This window comes from Lichenostomus cassidix, unplaced genomic scaffold (genome assembly GCF_008360975.1).
Source record: "Lichenostomus cassidix isolate B80296 unplaced genomic scaffold, HeHo_3.0 HiC_scaffold_47, whole genome shotgun sequence".
Lineage (NCBI taxonomy): Eukaryota > Metazoa > Chordata > Aves > Passeriformes > Meliphagidae > Lichenostomus > Lichenostomus cassidix.
Genome location: NW_028147553.1, coordinates 2,208,061 through 2,233,361, shown reverse-complemented (window position 1 = coordinate 2,233,361; position 25,301 = coordinate 2,208,061). Strand labels below are relative to the sequence as shown.

The following is a 25,301-nucleotide window of genomic DNA, read 5'->3' as shown; positions in this document are numbered from 1 at the left end:
CCTCCACGCCACTTACTTTCTACAGACCGCGAGGCAATCCAGGTCTCCAGCACGGACGCTCCAAGTCCACTTCCAGGTCACTTACTTTGTACAGATCCCAGGAAAAAACAGATCTCCATCACAGGCCCTCCAAGTCCACCTCCACACCACTTACTTTCTACGGACCGCGGGGCAATCCAGCTCTCCAGCACAGACGCTCCAAGTCCACTTCCAGATCACTTACTTTGTACAGACCCCAGGAAAAACCAGGTCTCCATCACAGGCCCTCCAAGTCCACTTCAAGGTCACTTACTTTGTACAGATCCCAGAAAAAAACAGGTCTCCATCACGGGCCCTCCAAGTCCACTTCCAGGTCACTTACTTTGTACACATCCCAGAAAAAACCACATCTCCATCACAGGCCCTCCAAGTCCACTTCCAAGTCACTTACATTGTACAGATCCCAGGAAAAAACAGGTCTCCATCACAGGCCCTCCAAGTCCACTTCCAGTTCACTTACTTTATACAGATCCCACAAAAAACCAGATCTCCATCACAGGCCCTCCAAGTCCACTTCCAGGTCACTTACTTTGTACACATCCCAGAAAAAACCACATCTCCATCACAGGCCCTCCAAGTCCACTTCCAGGTCACTTACTTTGTACAGATCCAAGGAAAAAACAGGTCTCCATCACAGGCCCTCCAAGTCCACCTCCACGCCACTTACTTTCTACAGACTGCGAGGCAATCCAGGTCTCCAGCACGGATGCGCCAAGTCCACTTCCAGGTCACTTACTTTGTACAGATCCCAGAAAAAAACAGGACTCCATCACAGGCCCTCCAAGTCCACTTCCAGGCCACTTACTTTGTACAGATCCCAGAAAAAACCACATCTCCATCACAGGCCCTCCAAGTCCACTTCCAGGTCACTTACTTTATACACATCCCAGGAAAAACCAGGTCTCCATCACAGGCCCTCCAAGTCCACCTCCACGCCACTTAATTTCTACAGACCGCGAGGCAATCCAGGTCTCCAGCACGGACGCTCCAAGTCCACTTCCAGGTCACTTACTTTGTACAGATCCCAGGAAAAAACAGATCTCCATCACAGGCCCTCCAAGTCCACCTCCACGCCACTTACTTTCTACGGACCGCGGGGCAATCCAGCTCTCCAGCACAGACGCTCCAAGTCCACTTCAAGGTCACTTACTTTGTACAGATCCAAAGAAAAAACCAGCTCTCCAGCACAGGCCCTCCAAGTCCACTTCCAGATCACTTACTTTGTACAGATCCCAGAAAAAAACAGGTCTCCATCACAGGCCCTCCAAGTCCACTTCCACGTCACTTACTTTGTACAGATCCCAGGAAAAACCAGATCACCATCACGGGCCCTCCAAGTCCACTTCCAGGTCACTTACGTTGTACAGATCCCAGGAAAAAACAGGTCTCCATCACAGGCCCTCCAAGTCCACTTCCAGGTCACTTACTTTGTACAGATCCCAGAAAAAACCAGCTCTCCATCACAGGCCCTCCAAGTCCACTTCCAAGTCACTTACGTTGTACAGATCCCAGAAAAAAACAGGTCTCCATCACAGGCCCTCCAAGTCCACCTCCACACCACTTACTTTGTATAGATCCCAGGAAAAAACAGGTCTCCATCACAGGCCCTCCAAGTCCACTTCCATTTCACTTACTTTGTACAGATCCCGGAAAAAACAGGTCTCCATCACAGGCCCTCCAAGTCCACTTCCAGTTCACCCTTCTATTTACAGAGCGCGGGGCCATCCGGGCCACCAGCACAGACGCTCTAAGTCCATCTCCAGGCCACTTAGCTTGTACAGATCCCAGGAAAAACCAGGTCCCCAACACGGGCACTCTAAGTCCACCTCCAGGCCACTTAGCTTGTACAGAGCGCGGGGCAATCCGGGTCTCCAACACGGGCGCTCTAAATCCATCTCCAGGCCACTTACTTTGTACAGATCCTGGGGCAATCGGGGTCTCCAAAACGGGCGCTCAAACTCCACCTATAAGCCACTTTGTACAGATGCCAGGGCGATCAGAGTGCCTGATACGAGTGCTCTAAGCCAGCCTGCAGGCCACTTACTGTGTACAGATCCTGAGGCGATCCAGGTCTCCTACACGGGCGCTCTAAGTCCACCTCCAGGCAACTTACTTTGTACAGATCCTGGGAAAATCGAGGTCTCCCAGACAGGCGCTCTAAGACTCACCTTCAGACCAGGTGCCACAAATCCTGGGGCGATCGGGGTCTCCAACACGGGCACTATAAATCCATCTGCAGGCCACTTACTTTGTACAGATCCGGAGGCGATCTGGGTCTCCAAGACGGGCATTCTGAGTTCAACTGCAGGCCACTTACCTTGTACAGGTCCTGGGGCTATCCGGGTCTCCAAGACAGGCACTTTCAGTCCACCTGCAGGCCACTTGCCTTGTACAGATCTCAGGTTGATCTGGGTCCTCAAGACCGGTGCTCTAAGTCCACCTGCAGGCCGCTTACTTTGTACAGATCCTGGAACGATCGGGGTCCCCAGGAGAGGCGCTGTAAGTCTTAGCTTCAGAAGTGCTCTCACAGATCCCGGACGATCCAGGTCTCCAACACTGGCGCTCTAAGCCCACCTGCAGGCCACTTACTTTGTACAGATCCCGGGGCGATCACAGTCTCCAAAACGGGTGCTCTAACTCCACCTCCAGGCCACTTACTTTGTACAGATCCTGGGGCAATCGGGGTCTCCAAAACGGGTGCTCAAACTCCACCTCCAGGCCACTTACTTTGTACAGATGCCAGGGCGATCAGGGTGCCTGATACAAGTTCTCTAAGCCAGCCTGCAGGCCACTTACTTTGTACAGCTCCTGGGGCAATCGGGGTCTCCAAGACAGGCGCTCTAAGTCCACCTGCAGGCCACTTACTTTGTACAGATTCTGGGACGATAGGGGTCTCCCAGACAGGCACTGTATGTCTTACCTTCAGACCAGCTGTCACATATCCAGGGGCGATCGGGGTCGCCAAGACGGGCGCTCTAAGTCTTACCTTCAGGCCAGCTTTCACACATCCTGGGACAATCGGGGTCTCCATGACAGGTGGTCTAACTCCACCTGCAGGCCACTTACTTTGTACAGATCCCAGGGTGATCGGGGTGTCCCATACAAGTGCTCTAAGTCAGCCTGCAGGCCACTTACTTTGTACAGATCCTGGGGCGATCGGGGTCTCCAAGACGGGCGCTGTAAGTCTTACCTTCAGGCCAGCTTTCACAGATCCTGGGGCAATCGGGGTCTCCAACACAGGCGCTTTCAGTCCAACTGCAGACCACTTACTTTGTACAGATCCCATGGTGATCAGGTTGTCCGATACGAGTGCTCTAAGTCAGCCTGCAGGCCGCTTACTTTGTACAGATCCCGGGGCGATCACGGTCTCCAAGACGGGCGCTCTAAGTCTTCCTGCAGGCCACTTACGTTATACAGATCCCGGGCCATCGGGGTCCCGAACACGGGCGCTCTAAATCTCACTTTCAGGCCAGCTTTCACAGAATCCGGAGCGATCGCGGTCCGTGATACAGGCGCTCTAAGTCCACCTGCAGGCCACTTACTTTGTACGGATCCTGGGACGATCGGGGTCTCCCAGACAGGTGCTCTAAGTCTCACCTTCAGACCGGCTGTCACAGATCCTGGGGCAATCGGGGTCTCCCCGATGGGCGCTCTAAGTCCATCTGCAGGTCACTTCTTTGTACAGATCCCCACCTTACTTACTAGAAGCCTCACTTTTGGATGCCGTCTTTGATGTAGCATTATCTCACAGCCATCTTGATCATTGTGACTGACCATTCTTGTAACAGATTGCTGATGTTCCCCTTAGCTCATGCGTTGATGTTTGGCGTTCTTTTTTGTAGTAGACTAAGAGAGAGAACTGCCTGGTGACAGCAGGAACTTCCGAGATGTCAAGGAGGTGTTCTTTGTCACCAGACACGGATTCACATCCCTGGATGTCTAAGGGATAAGTCAAGCACTATTACTCACAGAGGGGATGGAAGCCGGGTGCCAGGCCAGGACTTGCCGGGAGGGATTGTTGTATTAGCTTTGGACGTGGGGATGTCCAAAAAAGGGCCCCTTAGGTCACGTAAAGGGAGAGCCTGACTTCTGATGACGACGCAGAGTTGCGCAGGGCAGGGCGGTCCTGGTGTGTGTCGCATCGCTTGTCTACCGTGCGTTCCCTGTCTTTTGTGTGTCTTGCGTTGCATATCTTTTGCCTCACCCCTTTGAGGGGATTATCTAAAAGGCCAGGCCATCCTTACCATCTCTGATCTCCGTGTTCCTCGGCTCGGCGCCGATATCTTTGAACCTTCAATGCCCGAGCTCAGGTGTGCATCAGAATCTCTGCATCTCTTTAGAAGCATCGAGTCGGAAGCCTTTTACAGTCTTGTTCTAAGCCGTATCGACAGCTGTACATGGCAGTGATCCATTATAGCAAGCTAGGACTCGTAAGGGTGTGTGGTCAGAATCTTGTCCCTATCTTCGTGATTCACGGGCTTCCATCTTTGCCATTTTGGCGAGCTTTTCGTAATGTGATCACGTTAGCATCTTCTGCCGGGGTTTTTTGGGCCTGGTTAGCTCACCGTCAGTCTCACCTGGGCCATCTCATTCCTCATCCTCTCGATCATTGCAGTCATCTCACAGAGAGTTTTCTCTCATTGTCGTGTCCCCTTGTTGCACATCCTGTCTAATGTCTCTTTGTGTCTCTGTGTGTGTGTGTGTGTGTTTGTTTGGCCTGGAGCTGCAAGTACAGATGTGATGTACTTCGATCAGATAGGGGAGGTTGTAGTTTTTCAGTGTTTCAACGTGGTTTTTGGCACTTGAGAAACGATTCACCGAAGATCCCCATCTGTATCTGTGCTGGGAATGGTGAAAGTGCGGTGTTCCCAGTTATGGCGTGGGTGGCTGTTGTGGTGACGCCAGGTCAGGGCTTCCACTCTATCCCAAAGAGCGCCTACCTCCAGCCTGTGTGTCCCCTCAAAAGCAGGTACTGACTGTGTGCCTGTCCCCTCCAGCTCCTCAGCCCATGTGGCCTGTGGCCTGTGTCCTGTCGTGGCCACCCTGAGCCGAAAGAGGCCCATGTGGTGCTCCCGGGCTTGTCACTTCCTCCTGGGATTGCTGTGGTACCCCCTGCTCTGCCTAATGTTACCCTCTGAAGCAGGGGCATCCCTCTGCCTCAGGAATGTCCGTCTGATGTGCCACAAATGAGGGGCACCCTGTAGTGTAGGTCTGCACGGGGGTCCCTCCTGCCTTCCCCGGTCTCCTGGCAGGAAGGATACCGCAAAGCGCTGACCCCCCGCAACAGCATAAAAGGTCCTAGTTTCACTAAGCAGCCTGACATCCCCCCAGCCATCAGCAGAGGCAAGCTGAGACCAGACCACTTGTTTGGCAAGAAGTTGCCAGAACCTTTCTCTCTTCCCCATATTCCCTATGATCATGGCGTGGTCCCTGTGAGAAAGTCAGGGGATTAGTGAAGGAATCAGGGGCTTCCTTGTTGAAGAGGAGCCTAGCCCCTTCCAATGGCTGCAGACCAGGGGGGTCAGTTGGATCCAAATATTCCAGCACTGGGGCCACAGGAGCACCTAGCTCTGGACCTTCTCCTGCCATCTGGGAGTCTCTGTCATCCTCCAGCACTGACACCCTGAGCGTGGACCCCCAGAACCACATGAGGGTGTTTGGAGGAGTCACGGTGGCGCCCCCTTCCTGCCCCCAGCCTGATGCCCATGCTGGTACCTGCCACATTCATTGTCCTGGCAGAGCCTCGGTGGGTCTGGACAGCACGCTGGCACCAAACATGTCCTCCCCCAAAACGGGGTGTCCCACACTTTGAAGTGAGAGCAAGAAGCTGGAGATGCTGGGAGAGGCAGTGGGAGTACTGGAAGGGAGAAAGGTGTGGGAGGCAGAGCCGGGACACAGGAGGAGATGTCACAGAGACACGGGGATATGGGGAGGGGGTGCACGGCTTGAGGGGATTGCCCATGTTGTCACCCCCGGGGGTGTGAGAGTTTGTCCAGGGTGGGATGGGGCTGTAGTGGTGAACCCCAAGTGAGATGGGGGTGATCCCATGGGACGTGGGCAGAGTCCCAGCTTGTCTGGCTACCCCATCCATTGTTAACGCAGCATGGCAGTAGAGCCCAATGTCAGCCCAAGACAGGTGTGGCCCCCCCCTTCCCCATTGCAGAGTCCCACGCAAACCTTATAAAATCGGGAGCGCACGTCTAGACCTGACAGCTGTGCTGGTGCCCAGGGCAGAACTTGGCATCACGGGGCCGAGGGGGTTGTGGAGGGGCTGGGGGGCCCTGGCCCCTCAGCTCTATCCAAGGATGACTGAGAGATGCTCGGGGCAGGGCCTGATCCAGCCCCCTGTGCCCCAGAGTCCCACCTAAAATAAAAAAAATGTAGAGTAAGCATTTTTATTGCGGGCAAGTGCCTGTCAACATAGTGGTGAAGATTGTGTAGAGCCCCTGTGCTGTCAGACACTCCCCAAGATCTGTCTTCCAGGTAGAGAGAAGGGCATGTGGCTGCCATCATTGTTTTGGGCAAAGAACAGTTTTTAGCTGGTTATCGGTTTTGCATCCTTTGATATCATTGCTGCAATATTTGTTTATATTTGGTGCCCTGAACAAGCACTTCCAGCTGTCATGCTGGGTAGTGAAAAATTAAAATCAATGCAAAGAAATTATTTCTATGATTGATACCAATATAGCTTGCTGTCCCTAATCCCACCAAACAGGTTTCTACAAAGGTTCAAATGGTCAGGTTTTCCTTTTCACAAAGCCCTACTGAAGTGAGTGAGGTAACACACATGTGATGTACTGTATCTTCTGCGTTGTTATTAAGCCTTGCCAGATGGTTTTGATTAGGTCAAGTTGCATTTGCAAGTGTGTCCATGACAGGAGGGTGGAGATGTTTCCAACCTGTGGAAAAGAGCCATTGTTCCATGCCAGGTGCCCAGAGCCAAATGTGGGATTCTGCATCCTAAAATTGTGAAAATGGCAGTATTTCTGCCAGACTAAAGCTGCCAGGAACTAGGCCTGTGGTTGGCCTTGGAGTCCTGGGATCCTTGTCCAAACTCTGTGCAAGGCTGTAGGGTGGAAATATTTCCTACCTGTTGAAAGGAGACACCAGTTAAAGCCAGGTTCTGTTTTGGGATGAGTGAGCAGCAGGAAGAGGGAGAGAGAACACGCTGCTGATCCATCAGGGAAACCTTTCCAGGTAAGATATGTCAGAGTCCTATTTTAAAGACTCAATATACCCCCTGTTTCTTACGGCAAGTAAGAAAAATAGCTCTATGGTGTGCTCCTGCTAAGTTCTAAACAAATGAGCAGTGAAGCTGCTGACATTTAAACTGAAGTGCTTTCAGCAGGCCTTGAGAAGGATCCCGTCAGACTGCAGTGTATTTGGATAACCTAATACAACAAGTGTGCTGACCAGAGATGTGCTAAATGCACCAAGGAAAGCAAAGTCTTGCTCAGGTGTTTTGGTCACAGCAACGTGAGTTAAACCACACAGAACACTTCCAGCGGAAGCGTGGCCTGGGCTGCTCGCACATTGAGACTGAATGATTATACAACCGCTACCTACGAACTCTTTCTTTGAGCCTCTTCCTTGCTTCCCTCTGACCTGGCTGACTGGAACAGCACGTGGAACAGATACTGACAAGCACCTGCCATCTGAGCTGTGCAGCGCTTCCTACTCAGGCTGAGCTAAACCCTCTGAACCGTCTCGCAGTGTGTCACGTAGGGCACAGGGGAGGAAGGGGAATGCAGTTATCCTTCCCTCCCCAGAATGAGACATGAGCTTCCTTGAAGATGGCATTTAAAGGATCAGTAAAGCTGTATTTTTTTCTTAGGCCATTTCAAATTTCTGTACGTGGACATTTCAGGAGGTGCAATTCAGTAAGGCTCTCGGAACTGAGCCACATGAATCAGGTTTAATGCTAAAGTGAATTTCAGTAGGCTGTGCATGGGTTAAACAGCCTACATACAGGAAAAATATATGTTCAGGTCTAAGGCTGAATGTGTTATTTAGTGTCCAGTATTTAATAAAAAATTTGGAAAAATGTTTTGAGATCAGCAGAGCCAAATTTGTAATCTAAGAAGCGGTAGCACCATCATCCAAACCCCCTAAGTTTTTAACAGTTTAAAGTGATGCTGGATTGAAATAGATACAGGCTTGATGTGCCAATTTTTCTATCTATTCAGCCAGATTTTAAAAACATGGAAAATGTTCTCCGAGGTAAAGTACTTCATGAACTTTTTCTTTCTACCCAGACCTGGAAGTTTGTACAGCGCCAGACCAGCATCTTCTGGCTGGATTCTGTGACATGGTGACCAAGATGGAGAAGCAGCACTTCACAAGTCCTTCCTGAGCACTGGCAATTGCAGTCTTTTAAATTTGTTGTCCATTTATGATTGTCATCTTCCAGTCAGTAAGAAAAGTATCAGGATGTAAGGAATTTAGGGAATGAAATGGAAATAAAATAGAAGGGGGATGAAAGCAAAAGGCCAGTGGTAAATATTCTGTGGGAAACTGTGCCTATGCATGAAAGAGAGAAAGAAGCAGCAGTTTCCTGAATGAAGTCACAGAAGACAATTCCCAGTGCCTACTTCTAGCTGAGTGTGCACATTTACTATGATGTAACAGAGCAATTGTAATTCCCAGGACCCTGCTTTGCAAATGAAGAAATGTCCCAAAAGCTCGAAATCCAGGTTTTAAATTTTGATCAGGCGCTTAAAGTACTCACCCGTAGCGCGGGGTCCCGATTTGTTCCGTACAAAAGATGGCGGCGGCCGGAAAAGCACAGGCGCGCCCATTAATATGGCGGCGCCCATTTCGCACATGCGCGGTGCACTGGACTACCAAAATGGCGGCCGCGAAGTCCTGACCCCGAAAACGGCGATTCGGCTGCTTGGCGGGCTTCCCCGGCGCTGCGGACAGGTGCGGAGTGGTCTTTGGGGGCGGGTGTGCGCGCTGCGGTTCGGCGGGGCCGCCATTTTGTCCCGAAAGCGATCGGCAAATTCCGGTTTTTTCCCACCGCTCGCGCGGTTGCCGCCGCCCGTGGGCGACGCGGACAGTATAGAGGACGCCCCTGCAGCTGTTTGCTGAGTGCATAAATGTCCCAAAAGCGCGAAATACGAGTTTTTAATTTCGATCAGGCGCATAAAGTAGTCACCTATAGCGCGGGGTCCTGATTTGTTCCGTACAAAAGATGGCGGCGGCCGGAGAAGCATAGGCGCGTCCATTAATATGGCGGCGCCCCTATTTCGCACATGCGCAGTGCACTGGACTACCAAAATGGCGTCGGCATCGTTCGCACATGCGCAGTGCAGTGAACTACCAAAATGGCGGCGGCATCATTCGCACATGCGCAGTGCAGTGAACTACCAAAATGGCGTCGGCATCATTCGCACATGCGCAGTGCAGTGAACTACCAAAATGGCGTCGGCATCATTCGCACATGCGCAGTGCAGTGAACTACCAAAATGGCGTCGGCATCATTAGCACATGCGCAGTGCAGTAAACTACCAAAATGGCGTCGGCATCATTCGCACATGCGCAGTGCAGTGAACTACCAAAATGGCGTCGGCATCATTCGCACATGCGCAGTGCAGTAAACTAACAAAATGGCGTCGGCATCGTTCGCACATGCGCAGTGCAGTAAACTACCAAAATGGCGTCGGCATCGTTCGCACATGCGCAGTGTAGTGAACTACCAAAATGGCGTCGGCATCATTTGCACATGCGCGGTGCAGTAGAGTGCCAAAATGGCGTCGGCATCGTTCGCACATGCGCAGTGCATTGGACTACCAAAATGGCGTCGGCATCGTTCGCACATGCGCAGTGTTGCCGAGTTCAAAAAGGGCGGCCGCGGGGTCTTCTCTGAGGCAATATGCGTCTACTGTGCCGCCTGAACAAAATGTGGAGTCCGAGGGTGCCACCGCAGCATTTTCCGGGCTTTGCGGGCTTGTGCTGAAGCGTGCGGTGCTGTGGACGGCGCGGGGGGCTGGCGGGATCCGCGTGTGCCGGGGCGGGCACCGCCGCGGTCGACTATATGGCCCCCCCCCGCCTCTTCCGGTTCCTTAAAAGGGGCCCTCGGCACGCAGTGTATGGCGGCGGCGGCGGCGACACAGGTCGGGGCGGGGGCGGGGGGGGGCTGACCCGGCGGCCCCCAGCCCGGGGAGGGAGCGCGGCGCCGCCGGCTCGGGGCCCCGCGGGACACCACTCCCCACGGACCGCTCCGAAAATGGGGTGCCGTCCAGCATGATAATCCTTTATCCCCTATCGTTGGCTTATATGCAAAAAAAAAAAAAAAAGTGTAAAAATGTGTAGTCCTATCTCTTTAACTGCACCCAGCCGCAGAAAAAAACGCGAGTTGTTTTGAAAACATTTTCTCGAAGCCTTGCTCCGGGGGAGGATTCGTCGCCCGGCAGAAACTGCGTGCTGGACAAAGGTCAGGGTGAGCTCTATTCCCGTTTTTTCCATTCTTCTTCTTTTTCCTCGTTTGGACCCCTTCTCTTCGATCTGCTTTACCACCCGGAGACCCAAAAAAGCCAAAAAACAGCAGAGCTCTCCAGAAAGCTCCACCCGGCCCCGGGTGGAGGGCGAAAAAGAGAAAAACTGCGTCTGAAAAAAGACTTTTTAATCAAGTTAAATAACTGCCTTTCACCTTGTTTTTTCCCCTTCCCCTGTGCCTTATAAGGCACTCTGCGTAATTTTATTAAATAAATAATTTTTTCTTCACTTCCGTCTAAAAAATTCTGTTAAAAGTAAAAAAAAAAGTGTCAAAACCCTTCACTCTCAAAAAAAAGAAAATCTTATCATTAACCCGCGACATATTTGGCGCCCAACTTACGGGGCCTTAATTACTTGTTCTACACCTTTTATAAAATTAAAAAAAGTAAAAAAGAACCCCTAATAATTACATTCTAGTTTTAAACGCTTGATATTAAATTACAACCATCAATAATCACTATGCTGTTTGATAAAAAATTATTTAATATAATACTATTTAGCACATAAATTTATTTCCCTACCAACAAGTAAAAACAATTCTGTCCCTAATGTATAATTTCCACCAATCAGAGACACAACTCCAACTTGTTATAGTAATGTGTGTAATACTAACAATCTGTAACAAAATATGAAAAACAGTTAAAGATGTACATGCTCTGTTAATTTCCTCCTCTAGTTTTAGTAACCTGTTTTAGAGTTTTATTAATAATATTACCCAACCTGTTAAAAAAGTAGAGTGAAACTTCCTAACTCCTCACCCATCTCTTTCCCTTTAAATCTAGTATATCAACTTTTAAAAATATTCAATTTTTCCTAAATGTTAAAAAAAACCATTAACTTAATTATACAAATACTTTACCTAAAAATTTCCATGTATATAATATTCAATTTTACCAAAATAAAAACTAAAAAAAAAAAAACTAAACAAAACCAAACACCTAATCCAAATATAAAAAAAATTAAATAATATAAAATATAAAAAAACATAAATAAAACTTAAAAAAAATTCTCTAATCCAATAAACTAAAAATTTCCCCCTAAACAAATCCCAAAACCAACTAAAGTAAAAAAAATCTAAAAAAAAAAATACAAAAACAACTACAATACAATATATTAAACCCTAACATATACTTATCATACACTATCAAATATTATAAAACAAAAAATAAAAAACCTAAACCAATAACAATTACTCCTATTACAAAAAACAAAAAAACCCAATTTAAAACTAATCACCCAAATAACAATAGGGAGGGACCCTCAAAACCAACAACTAAATCAAAAATCATTATTAAATCCATAAATATAAAAAACCTTCACAACCTAAAAAAAATTATATCCAACAAAATAATAAATCTATAATTAATTAATTAATCCATCTTTAAAATACTACAAACAATATTACACTTCTAAATCCTACTAAAACAAAACATTTAAAAACTATATCACGTAACCCAAATATCAACCAAACTATACAAAATAAACCTAACTACAACAACCTCTAAAAATGAACTATCAAAACTACAAAAAAAAATACCTACATCCCAACAATCTCTATTCACAACAAACTCAATAAAAAACTATAAAACAAAAAATTCAACGCTTAAAAAAAATAACAATAATAAAAATTATCTTCTCAAAAAACATAACAAACCCAAATCCAATTATAAACCCAAATAAAATAAAATATATACCTATAATATAACAAAAACTCCTAAAACTAAAACCATCAAAATATACTTCTACTTTAACCATTATAAAACAAAATAACAAACATAAAACTATACATAATGTAACAAAAAAACTCCAAACATATACAAATATCATACATAACCCAATAAATACAAAAATCTCAACTATAAAAACAAATCTACAAAAACTAAAAAATAAAATAAAATAAATCATAAAAAACTCAATAAAAAAATTTAAAACAACCTTCTCCAAATCTCAACAATACAAACCAAAAATTCTACTACCCCACGCAAACACTCCTCAGCTATAAAAACTAAATATATCCCTCAACATAAATTATAATATTTCCTATATAACAATAAAAAAAACATAAACAAATAAAATAAACAACCCACTGCTATCCTAACACAACAAATACGTAAATTAAAAAAAAAAAAAAACTCAAAAAAAAAACTCCACCAAAAAAAAAATAACTCAATATATCTAATTCCCTTAAAAAAACCTCTAACACAAATACCCACCATAATTAAAAAAACCCTACCTCTAACCAAATAAAAACCAAAAAAACCCAAATTTTTTAAACAGTATAAATTCAATAACCTAACACATCAAAACCACAAAAATACAAAACTTTAACACTAATACACAATACACAATAATACCATCACAACATATAAAAACAAAACCTATTTCTATTTCCAACATTACAAAAAAATCACAAAACTTAACCCTCATAAAAACTAAAATAAACCTAACTAAAAAAAAATAAAAAAACCATTCCATTATAACTAACCCAAAAACTCCATATATTTTAAATATAAACTTCCGCCAAAATAAATATTTCAAAAACCCAAAAAAACTCAAATAAACATTTAAAATAACTACTGTAAAAACAAAAAACATAAAACAATTAAACACCTTACCTAAACTATCAAAAAACCCATCTACAATAAAACTCCTAAAAAAAAAACCAACAAATACCAATTACACCTCAATTACACACCGCCAACAATACCAAACAACTCGTAATACCGTAATTCCCATTCACAAACTAATCCATAAACTAAAAAACCAAAAAATAATCAACAAAACCCATTCTTCCTTTAACAACCCCATCTAACCTATACAAAAATCTAAAAAAAAAAAAAAAAAATTAACTATAAACTACCATACCTTAAATAAAATAACTCCACCTCTAAATACTACTATACCAAACATACTAAAACTCCAATATAAACTAAAATCCAAAGCAACAAAATAATATACTACTATTAACATTACAAATACATTTTTCTCCATTCCTCTAACAACAAAATACAAACCTCAATTTACTTTCACCTAAAAAAACATACAATACACCTAAAACAAATTACCCCAAAAATAAAAACACAATCCCACCATTTATCATAAACTAATCCAAACTACATTAAAAAAAAAATAAAACTCCAAAACATTTACAATACATTAATAACATCATTATATAAAAAAACACCAAAAAAAAAAAAAAATCCAAATTCTCCTAAAAACCAATTTCACTATAAAAAAAACAAAATCAAAAAACCTACCAAAAAAATCCAATTCCTAAAAATAAAATAACAAAATAAACAACATCAAATTCCTAATAAAATTATCAATAAAATCATCACAATATCCCCCCAACCAACAAAAAAAACCCACAAACTTTCCTAAAAACTATAAACTTTTAAAAAATACACATCCCTGAGTACAGCCAAATTATAAATCCTCTCTACCTAATTACCCATAAAAAAAATAATTTCCACTAAAACCCTAAACAACAACAAACCTTCACCCAAATCAAACAAAAAATTACTCATACAATAACCCTTAACCCAATCAAAACAAAACCAAAAGTAAAAAATGTACTTTACTCTACAACTAAAAACCATAACCTATCCTAAAACCTTTAACAAAAAATACCTAATAAAACCCAAAACCAACCACTAAAATTTTAAAACCAAAATTACAAAAAATCTAAAACCAACTACACCCCAACAAAAAAAAAAATCCTAACATATAAAAAAATCCAAACTACCTCAAAAATAATTAACACAAAAACACAACTCCTAACACCTCAACTACCAATACTAAAATAAATATTTAAAACAAAAATTCCCTCTACTCATCATACCACCAATAGCACATAAAGCAAATAAATTACCCTTATCACACAGCGCACCCGTATAAAAAAATCTAAATCACCCTAAAATTTTAAAAATAATTACAAATTAACCTAAAAATAAAAATTTTAATCTAACTAAAAAAAAAAACTAAAACAAATAACCCATGCAAAAAAAAACCCCACCATACAACCAACTACCAACAAATAAAACACACTACACTCTTTTCACTAATAATTCCTATCATCTTATAAAAACAAAACAAAAATAAAAAACAACTGTATAAAACCCCACACAACAAATTACAAAAACTAAAAAAAAAAAAGTAAATCAAGCCAATTCACTAAACTCAAAACCATTCAATTAACCCTAAACATTACTAAAAAAAAATAACCAAAACTCTACCTTTATACTAATTCATAAATAATAACCAATACTCTATAAAATTAACTAAAAAATAAAAAAAACCTAATTAACAACATAAAAAAACCAATTTAAACAACTAAAAAATAAAAAAACATCGCTAACCAAACAAAAAAACTACCTATAAAAATCCACCATATAAACACCCATATCCCCAAAAATCAAACTAATAAAAAACACCAAAACAATAAACAAATAAATCAAACTACAAAAATAAAAATATCCCAAATAAACTTAAATTAACAACATAAAAAAAATTTATTCCTAACTCAATAAACCCATAATACCTCAAACCATCAAAACAAAAATACCACCTATAAATAAACACAAAACCAAAAAATAAATCTAACCATAAACTACATCTCTCAAATTATCCATAACTATAAAACATATACTACCATCAAACAAACCAAACAAATAAAACCCCTATAATATAATAAAAAAGAATCAAAATATAAATATAAAAAAACCTAACTAATTAATTACATCACACTACCTCAAACCCACCATAACAAACACTATATACTCACAATAATAAAAACCACCACTAAATAACTAAAAACCTACCCTATACCTCATACCACTACTCATAACACCATCCTAGGCCTTAAAAACCAAATCCTATAAAAACATAATACCCCTAAAAAAATTAAATCAAATAACAAAACTCATTTTAAAAATAACCTCATAAACAACTAAACTAAAAACCATAACATTAAATAAATATACCACATTCCCTATCATACACCAACTACTAACAAAATAAAACAATATAGTAAACTATTAAAAACCACCCTAAAAACATTAAATAAAAAAACTTACAAAAATTAAAAACATTTAACAAAAACCACCTAATTAATCAATACCCGAGGCTCCATCAACCAAACAAATCCTACCCAATCTAAACTTCTACATACAATAAATAAAAATAAAATCCCAACAATACATACCAAAAACTTGTTAAAAAAAACTATCTAAATTAATTCTACCTCACATAAAAACAAACCCATCCATAAAATTATCTTTACCCAAAAACCAAAATATACGTAATAAATAATACAAAAAAATAAAAAACCACAATATATCCCTCAAAAAAATTTAATTTTAAATAAAAACCACATATAAAATTAAAATAACAACATACCACCATTCACCATTCATAACATTATTTATACATAATTATATATATATGTGTGTATATATATATATTTAAAATTAAAAAATATTAAAATAAACCTTAAACCAACACTATAAAATAAAAAAATAAAATATCTTAAATTAATAATATAATAATCCTTTATCCCCTATCATTAACTTATATACCCAAAAAAAAAAAAAAAAAATATATAATCCTATCTCTTTAACTACACCCAGCCACAAAAAACCCCACAAGTTATTTTAAAAACATTTTCTCCAAACCTTACTCCAAAAAAAAATTCATCACCCAGCAAAAACTACATACTAAACAAAAATCAAAATAAACTCTCTTCCCATTTTTTCCATTCTTCTTCTTTTTCCTCATTTAAACCCCTTCTCTTCAATCTACTTTACCACCCAAAAACCCAAAAAAACCAAAAAACAACAAAACTCTCCAAAAAAACTCCACCCGGCCCCGGGTGGGGAACAAAAAAAAAAAACTACGTCTAAAAAAACCACTTTTTAATCAAATTAAATAACTACCTTTCACCTTATTTTTTTCCCTTCCCCTGTGCCTTATAAAACACTCTTCACTTCCATCTAAAAAATTCTATTAAAAATAAAAAAAAAATATCAAAACCCTTCACTCTCAAAAAAAAAAATCTTATCATTAACCCAAAACACATTTATTGCCTGACCCCTCCCTACCCTTTTTTTCTTGTTGCAGGACACTACATTAATACCTGCAAAAAGAAAAAAAATGTACAAAGCCTTCCACATTGGGTAAATTCATATCATTTCTTTCTCTTCTTTAGCAAGTCAAACCACCTGCTTCTACAGCACTTCTGAACTCCATTCTGACTCTTGGCAAGAAATTCTTACAGGCCTGACATTGTGGCTACAGCTCTGTGATGATCCACATGAAAGGTGGGTGCTTTCTTCAATTATCCTTTCTTCAATGCAACACTTCCTTTTTACTATCTATCTAGGTCATCTCCTTCATTTTCATAACTATATTCGGAAGGCACTGTGTACTGGGCATTGGCTATAAATGTCCACGCAGAAAGGTAGACAACAGCTTTGCTGCAAGGCAGATAATCTTTTCAATATTCCTGCAAGAGCTGGCTTACCTGCATTTGGTAATTATGGAACATGCTTCAGCTACTCCAGTGACAACACGTGAACAATTACTTCTTACTGATAGTGAGGCTCAAAAACGACACTTCTGAAGCAACAATGCACTGCAGGCACCTGGACACATGTCCTTCCCTAAGGAAAAAAAACCTCAAAGTTCTTTCCCTCTTCCCTGGCTTGCTGGTACCAAGCACAGAAAACTGCACCTGAGGGAAGCTTGGAAGCCTGTATCCTCTGACATTTTGCACTTGGTTAGAGCTTTTTATTCATACCTCTGCATACTTCTGAAAATTACAGTTCCTCTTTTACAACATAGCCAATGTCCACACTTACCTAGAAAGAGGCACTGGGATTTGTTTTCTGTAAATTCATTCAGGAAACTCCTTGTTCTTTCTCTCTCTCATTCATGGCCATAGTTTCCCAAAGAATATTTAGCAGGGCCTTTTTGCTTTGATACCCTCTATTTCATTTCCATTTCATTCCCTAAATTCTTTACATCCTGAAACTTTTTCTAGTACGTGGAAGAGCACAATCATAAATGGACAACAGAAAAATTGTAGAACTTCCCTAGCTCAAGATGTTGTTTTTCACTCTTTATCTATTTGCTCTTCCCATCTCATAGCTGCTCTTTTCCACGCACCTTTAAGGGCCTGCAATTCTCACTGCTGCAGAAGGACTTGTGAACTGCTGCTTCCCTACCTTGCTCATCAGAGCACGGAATCCAGTCAGAAGGTGCCGGTCCATCGGTGCACAAACCTCCAGGTATGGCTAGAAAGAGTAGAAAAAATTCATGAAATACTTTCCCTTGGAGAACAGTTCCCATGCTTTGCAAATCTGGGTTCATACATAGAAATATTGGCACATCAAGTCTGTATCAATTTCAATACAGAACAGCATCGCTTTAAACTCTTGAAAACTTCAGGGTTTGGATGATGTTGCTACCACTTCCTACATTACAAATGTGGCTATGCTGATCTCAAAACTGGTACACATGTCTCCAAATATTTTATCTAATACTGGACAGTACATAAGGTGCTTAGCCTTATACCTGCACATGCTTATTACCTGTGTGTGAACTGCATACCACGTGCATAGCCTGCAGAAATACACTTCAGGATTAATTCTGATTCATAAGGCTCCGTTACATGAGCCTTACAGAACTGCACCTCATCAATTATCCATGTACAGAAATTTGGCTTTCAAATGGCCTAAGCGAAAAAAAAAATAGTTTTGCTAACTCTTTCAATGCCATGTTAAAGGAATAACATATCTCATGTTGCTGAGGAAACAGTAACTGCAATAACCATCCTCCCCTGTTCCCTGTATGACACACTGAAAGATGGTTCAGAAGGTTTACTTCAACCACTGTAGGAAATGCCACACAGCTCACATGGTGGCCGATTCTCAGCCTCTGTTCCACTCACTGTACCACTCGGCCAGATCAGAGAGAAGCAAGTAAAAAAAAAAGTAAAAAAAGTTTAAAAAATATTATCCCAAAGGGAACATTTGCAGGTGGTGGTTGTACAATTGTTCCATCTGAACGTGTGAGCGGCCCAGGCCACGCTTCTGATAGAACTGTTTGGTGTGGATGAACTCATGTCACTGTGACCAAAACATATGAGCAATACTTTGCTTCCCTTTATGCAATTAACACCTTTCTGGTCACCACAGTTCTGGTATTAGGTTAGCCTGAGATGCTGCAGTCTGACAGGGATCCTTCTCAAAACCTAGGGAGAAAACTCAGGTTTATATGTCAGCACCTTCACTGTTGACTTCTTTAGAATTCAGTGGCAAGACATCCTTCATCTATTTTTCTTATTTGCCACGTAAGCCACACAAGATATTTATTCTTTGAAATAGGACTCTGACATCTCTTCCCTGAAAAGGTTTTCATCATTGCTCATAAGTGTGATCTCCCTCCCTCTTCCTGCTGATCAAACCTGGCTCAAACCACTGCCTCTTTTCAACAGCTAGGAAATCCTTGCACACACTGGGCACAACACACCCAGGAGTCCAAGGCCAGCCTCAGGCCTACCTCCTAGCAGCTTCTGTCTGGCACAAATCCTGACATTTGCACAACTTTACAATACAAAATCTCACATTTCCCCATGGGAACCTGGGTGCCAACAATGGCTCTTTTCCACGGGAATGGCACATCACCACTCTCGTGTAAGATAGGCAGTTTGGAGGAATCCAAGTGCACACAGAGCTCTGCTTCTTTACACCTTTCATCTGACAGGATTCCTGCAGCATGCACACTTTTCAGGTACAATACCACATTTGGAACCTGGCTGCAAACGGTGCCTCTTTTACACACGTAACAAACTTTTCCACCCTTCTGACCTGCACACCGTGGCAAATGCCTCCTCACATCATAAAAACCATCTGACAACACTTCATAACAAGCCTCAAGATACACTATATCGCCTCTGTGTTACCTCACTCCACTCAGTCAGGTTTTCTGGGAAAAAAAAGGACTGTTTGAACCTTTTACAAACCTGCTGTGGGACTAAGAACACCAAGCTATACTGATAGCAATCATAACAATCCATTCTTTACATTCATTTCAATTATTCACTACCCACAACAACACCTGTAACTCCTGCTTCAGGACACCACATCTATAGAAATACTGCACCAATGATATTAAAGGAAGCGAGGACAATAACCACATCAAATCTCTTCTTCCCCCACAGCAACGACCGTGGCCACATCTCCTCTCTACCTCGAGGACACGCTCTGGGGAGTACCTGACAGCATAAGAGCTCTCAAGAATCTTCACCACTGTCAAGATAGGCACTTGACCCCAATGAATGCAGGATCTCCTGCAAGGACTGATGCTGCCACCACTGCAGCTTCTCTGCTTCCACACAGGGAACCCGGCAGAGCACAGCCACAACACCCTCTGCACACTGCAGCTGGCCACAGCAGGGCAGGGTGGAGAGGGAGGCAGCAGCACTTTGGGGAGGCAGCAAAGAAAAGCCAGGAAGAACGACCTCTGAGCCAGGACGAGGCCAAGGCCCGTGGTGGCAATGACAGCAGCAGTGGAACTCCCCAGCAGCAGTGGAACTCCCCAGGTAACCGGTGGCAGCAGATGCACCCACGATAATCAAAGTGCTCCGGCTAACTGACCTGGCGCCAGGTCACCCACGACCGTACCTCCAAACTGACCCACTGTCACCACACCCTGCTGTCTAACTGCCCCAGCACCAGATCACCCACGGCCATACCTCCAAACTGACCGACTGTCACCACACCCTGCTGTGTTTGGCAGCCTGGTGCTTTTTTCCGGATCTAGAATGTGAAATTTCCAGACAAGGAGGTTGCTTTTTCAAAATTCTACATGTGAGGACACTCCAGTGCTTTTCCTCAACATGAAAATTATGGCTTGTGGATTTTCTTTATGCCCGTGACAATCTGCACACTTTTGGATTCTGGCTGTATCGGTCTGTGCACTCTATTGAAAACATTCTACTGTTTGGACCTTCCAAGAAACGGAAATCTTCCAGGATTTATGAAGCAATACAACAAAACCTTTTCTCAAAACTGTTTTCTTGTTCCCACCCCCTAAACTTTTATATACTTACACTCATCTATTTACATGATATCTATTTGCACTTATTATAGAGAAAATACTTACAAATCCTTTGACACTTATGGAACCTCTGCTAAGACACAAGCCACATATTTACAATGTTCAACTTGTACATTTTGACACTTCAATATCATGTCAGACTTCTACACTCTAACCATACACATCTACTCATATCAAACCTCTCTTTACATTAATATCTAATATCTGATTAGAGTTTGTACAGAACAGCTAATAGATCTGTTTATTCTTTTTTTACATTCTGTCCTATATATCATCCTGCCTTATAAGTTAAGCTCTTTCATTGGTTCATTTATATGCACAACACTTGTGTTTGCACTTTAAAATCTTCTATCTGCTTTGGCCTTGCATGGACAAGCTTATGCAGGACACACATTACTCTCTCTGCCTCATCTGCATGGTGCCCCAAGGAAGATTTTACAATAACATTTTCCTTTCCTTACCTACACTTTAGGTCCATTTCATACCCTCCATTATTCAAATCCTAATACTTTTCTTACTGCCTACAAGATCATTGTCTTAAAGGAACAACAGAAAAATTGCAACACCTCCCTAGCTCAACATTTCTTTTTCCTCTTTTCCTAATTGCTCTTCCCATTTCACATGTTGCCTTTTTAATGCATGTTTAAAGGACTGCAATTACCACTGCTCCAGAAGACTTTGGGAAGTGCTGCTTCTCCCTCTGGTTCACCGTGGAACAAAATCCAGACGCGAGATGCCGCTCTGTAGCTGTAGAAAACCTCCAGGTATTCATACAAACAATACACTAAATAAATGAAATTCTATGCCTTCAACGAAATTCCCCATGTCTGTAAAATCTGACAAAATACATTAAAAAACTCTCCTGATCAAGTATGTATCCATTTCAATGCTGAACAGACACACTTTGAACTTTTAAAAACTTCTGGCTTTGGTGCTACCCCTTCTTACATTACAAAAATAGCAAATTCTGACCTCAAATCTGGGTTCTGGGGGATCACAGGCAACTACACCACGGCTGTCACCAGCCCAGATCCTACCTAGGCCCGTATGGGATATAGGTTCACCTTGGGGTTAGACACAGCTGCTCTGGCAAAAATTCCTCCTGCAGGCAGAAGATTACACGGCAGATGTCCTTAGGCACACTCTGAAAGGGGTAGGTTTGGATGGGACTCTGGGATGCAGGGTGCTGCATCACCCACTGCCCTCAATACCTCTCACTCATCCTTCCTTTCAGCTAACGGGCCACGGCCCCCCACCCGCTCCACAGCCCCCTACAGCCCTGTGGTGCCAGGTGCTGCCCTGGACAACACAACACCTGTCAGCTCTGGAGCCCAAATCCTGGTTTTGTAAGCCTGTGGTGGGACTCAGCAATAGGGACTGGGGGCTGCACCTCTCCTGGGGTGACCTTCGGCTCCACTAACCTTGTGTGGTAACAATTCACACGGTAGCCAGGACTCTGCCCGTGTCCCATGGGTTCACCCCCCATCCCGGTTAGGGCTCACCGCTCCATACCCCACCTGTCCTGGACACGCTCTCACTCCCCCAGCAGAGGCACTACCCTGGGGCTCTGCACCCTGTAGACATTTACCTGTATCTCTCTGACATCCCCTGCTATGCCACCGCCAGCAACCCACCTTGGGACCAGGCTCTATCTCCCACACCTTTCTCCCTTCTGCTGCTCTCCATGCCTCTCCCACAAATGTTTACTAATGCATTCTATTGCTGATCAAACAGAGAAATAATTAACACATCCACACTTTTCATTAGGAGTTTATTTATTAAAGGAATCATGGGGAGTAATAAGCGAAAATAAATTGCATCAGCCTGCACTTACCACGCAGCTTTTCCTTGCTTAATAAGGTGACGCTGAACTCTCAGCAAGACTAAAAAATCCAGCTCTCCAGTTTAATAAAAGCCACCTTAGACCCACTGGGCCCAAAACCGTAAGAAATGTCACACTTGTTTTATAGAGCTCTGCAACTAGTCACATTGGATACTACTTTCGGGACTGCCACAATGACAGTCTTGCCATCCTGGGAAGCTCTGGCTCTGAAGAGCCTGCTTGCTGGCAGCTCCTGCAGCCAAAATTTATCCAGGGGCTTGATTATTGGCATCTTCAGCACCTTCATGCCACCCTAGGCAGCTGAACTGGGACACCCAGGACATTCCAGGCAGACGTCCCTGCAGAACCATTAAAATCATTCAGTACTTTGCAAAGCAAAGCTCAGAGGGCTACAAGGCATTTCTCAGGAAAACCCACCAAAAACCCTGAAATTTCAGTGCCCAAACAACATGCTTTTTGCAATGCAGCCGCAGCCCAGCTGATACACCTATCCACACTTTTCAGGCTGTGGATAATGCCTTCAAAAACAGGTTATCCCATCACCACCTCCCACTGACAGAATCCTTGAGGCAACTATTTGATTTTTCCAAGTTCAAATGACAATAGGAAAATTGGACAGGTATTTAGGATTTCTCTCAGCACACTCTAGCAGCTCACAATACCCTTCATGAAAAGAAGGTACTACCAAAAATGACAAGATGATGGATGGCAATATCTATCCGGTCTCACCAAGTCACAGTGACAAGATGCCAAAAGAAGCCCCATAGGGGAGAAAATGCAAGCACAGACCCCTGCTGCTGACACAGCCCAGAACAATGCTGAGAAAGCATCAAGACAGAACAAAATCCTAGCACACACACAACATCACACAGACACACACTGGACACGGACAACATCACACGGACACACACTGGACACGGACAAACACTGGACACAGACAACACCACACGGACACACACTGGACACGGACAAACACTGGACACAGACAACATCACACGGACAACATAACACGGACACCCACTGGACACCCACTGCAAACCCACTGGACACAGACACCCACTGGACACCCAATGGACACGGACACCCACTGGACACCCACTGGACACCGACACCCACTGGACACCCAATGGACACGGACACCATCACACAGACACGGAAACCCACTGGACACGGACACCATAAAACGGACATGGACACCCACCACACAGACACGGACACCATCACACGGACACGGACACCCACCACACGGACACGGACACCCACCATCACACGCACACCCACCATCACATGCACACCCACCACACGGACATGGACACCATCACACGGACACCCACTACACAGACACACACTGGACACAGACAACATCACACGGACAAACACTGGACACAGACACAGACACCCATCACAAGGACACAGACACCCATCACAAGGACACCATCACACGGACACACACCACACGGACACGGACCCCACCACATGGACACCCACCACACAGACATGGTCACCACCACACGGACACGGACACCCACCACACGGACACGGACACCCACCATCACACGCACACCCACCATCACATGCACACCCACCACACGGACATGGACACCATCACACGGACACCCACTACACAGACACACACTGGACACAGACAACATCACACGGACAAACACTGGACACAGACACAGACACCCATCACAAGGACACAGACACCCATCACAAGGACACCATCACACGGACACACACCACACGGACACGGACCCCACCACACGGACACCCACCACACAGACATGGTCACCACCACACGGACACGGACACCCACCACACGGACACGGACACCACGACACGGACACAGACACCATCACACGGACATGGAAACCACTACACAGGCACCTACACCCACCACACGGATACAGATGCCACCACACGGACACGGTCACCATCACACGGACACGGACACCACCACACAGACACCAACCACATGGACATGGACACCCACCACAGGGACACGGACACTCACTGGACACAGACACCACCACACGGACACAGACAACCACCATACAGACACCCACACCATCACACGGACACCCACCACACGGACACAGACACCATCACACGGACACCATCACACGGACACGGACACCATCACACGGACACCCACCACACAGACACACACGGGACATGGACACCATCAAACGGACACCCACCACACAGACACGGACACCCACCACACGGACATGGACACCAACCACACAGACACGGACACCCACCACACGGACACCACCACACGGACACGGACACCATCACATGGACACACACCACACGGACACCCACCACCACACAGACACGGACACCACCACACGGACACGGACAATCACCACACAGACACGGACACCACCACACGGACACGGACAATCACCACACAGACACGGACACCACCACACGGACACGGACAATCACCACACAGACACGGACACCACCACACGGACACAGACACTCACCACACGGACACAGACACCCACCACATGGACACCCACCACATGGACACGGACACCTTCCATCACATGGACATCGCCATCACACGCACACGGACACAAAAACACGGACACCCACCACACGGACACCATCACACGGACATGGACACCCACCATCACACGGACATCTCCCTCACACGCACACGGACACCATCACACGGACACAGACACCATCACACAGACACCCACCACACGGACACAGACACCATCACACAGACACCCACCACACGGACACAGACACCATCACACGGAAAACCACCACACGGACACGAACA

General features: G+C 44.1%; 1 protein-coding gene and 1 long non-coding RNA gene across 9 annotated transcripts in view; one reads left to right on the top strand and one right to left on the bottom strand.

Moving 5' to 3' along the window:
* Nucleotides 1-10,131: 10,131 nt before the first annotated feature.
* On the top strand, nt 10,132-20,500 carry LOC146422099 (uncharacterized). Its single transcript, XR_014848367.1, has 3 exons — nt 10,132-10,154; nt 16,742-16,853; nt 19,757-20,500. It is a non-coding gene; the product is annotated as an uncharacterized LOC146422099 (long non-coding RNA).
* The window catches only part of LOC146422092 (uncharacterized), a 540,861-nt gene continuing 533,262 nt past the window's right edge, over nt 17,703-25,301 (bottom strand). For 7 of the 8 annotated variants that reach the window (XR_014848340.1, XR_014848341.1, XR_014848347.1 and 4 more), the window contains one exon: nt 22,413-22,836. Coding sequence is in view for 2 of the 8 variants with exons in the window: in XM_085046737.1 (XP_084902863.1) it covers nt 22,744-22,836 (93 nt within the window). In the remaining 6 variants the exon portion in view is untranslated. Of the gene's footprint in view, nt 17,829-22,412; nt 22,837-25,301 lie in introns of those variants that run through there. The other variant, XM_085046736.1, reaches the window with a different exon arrangement.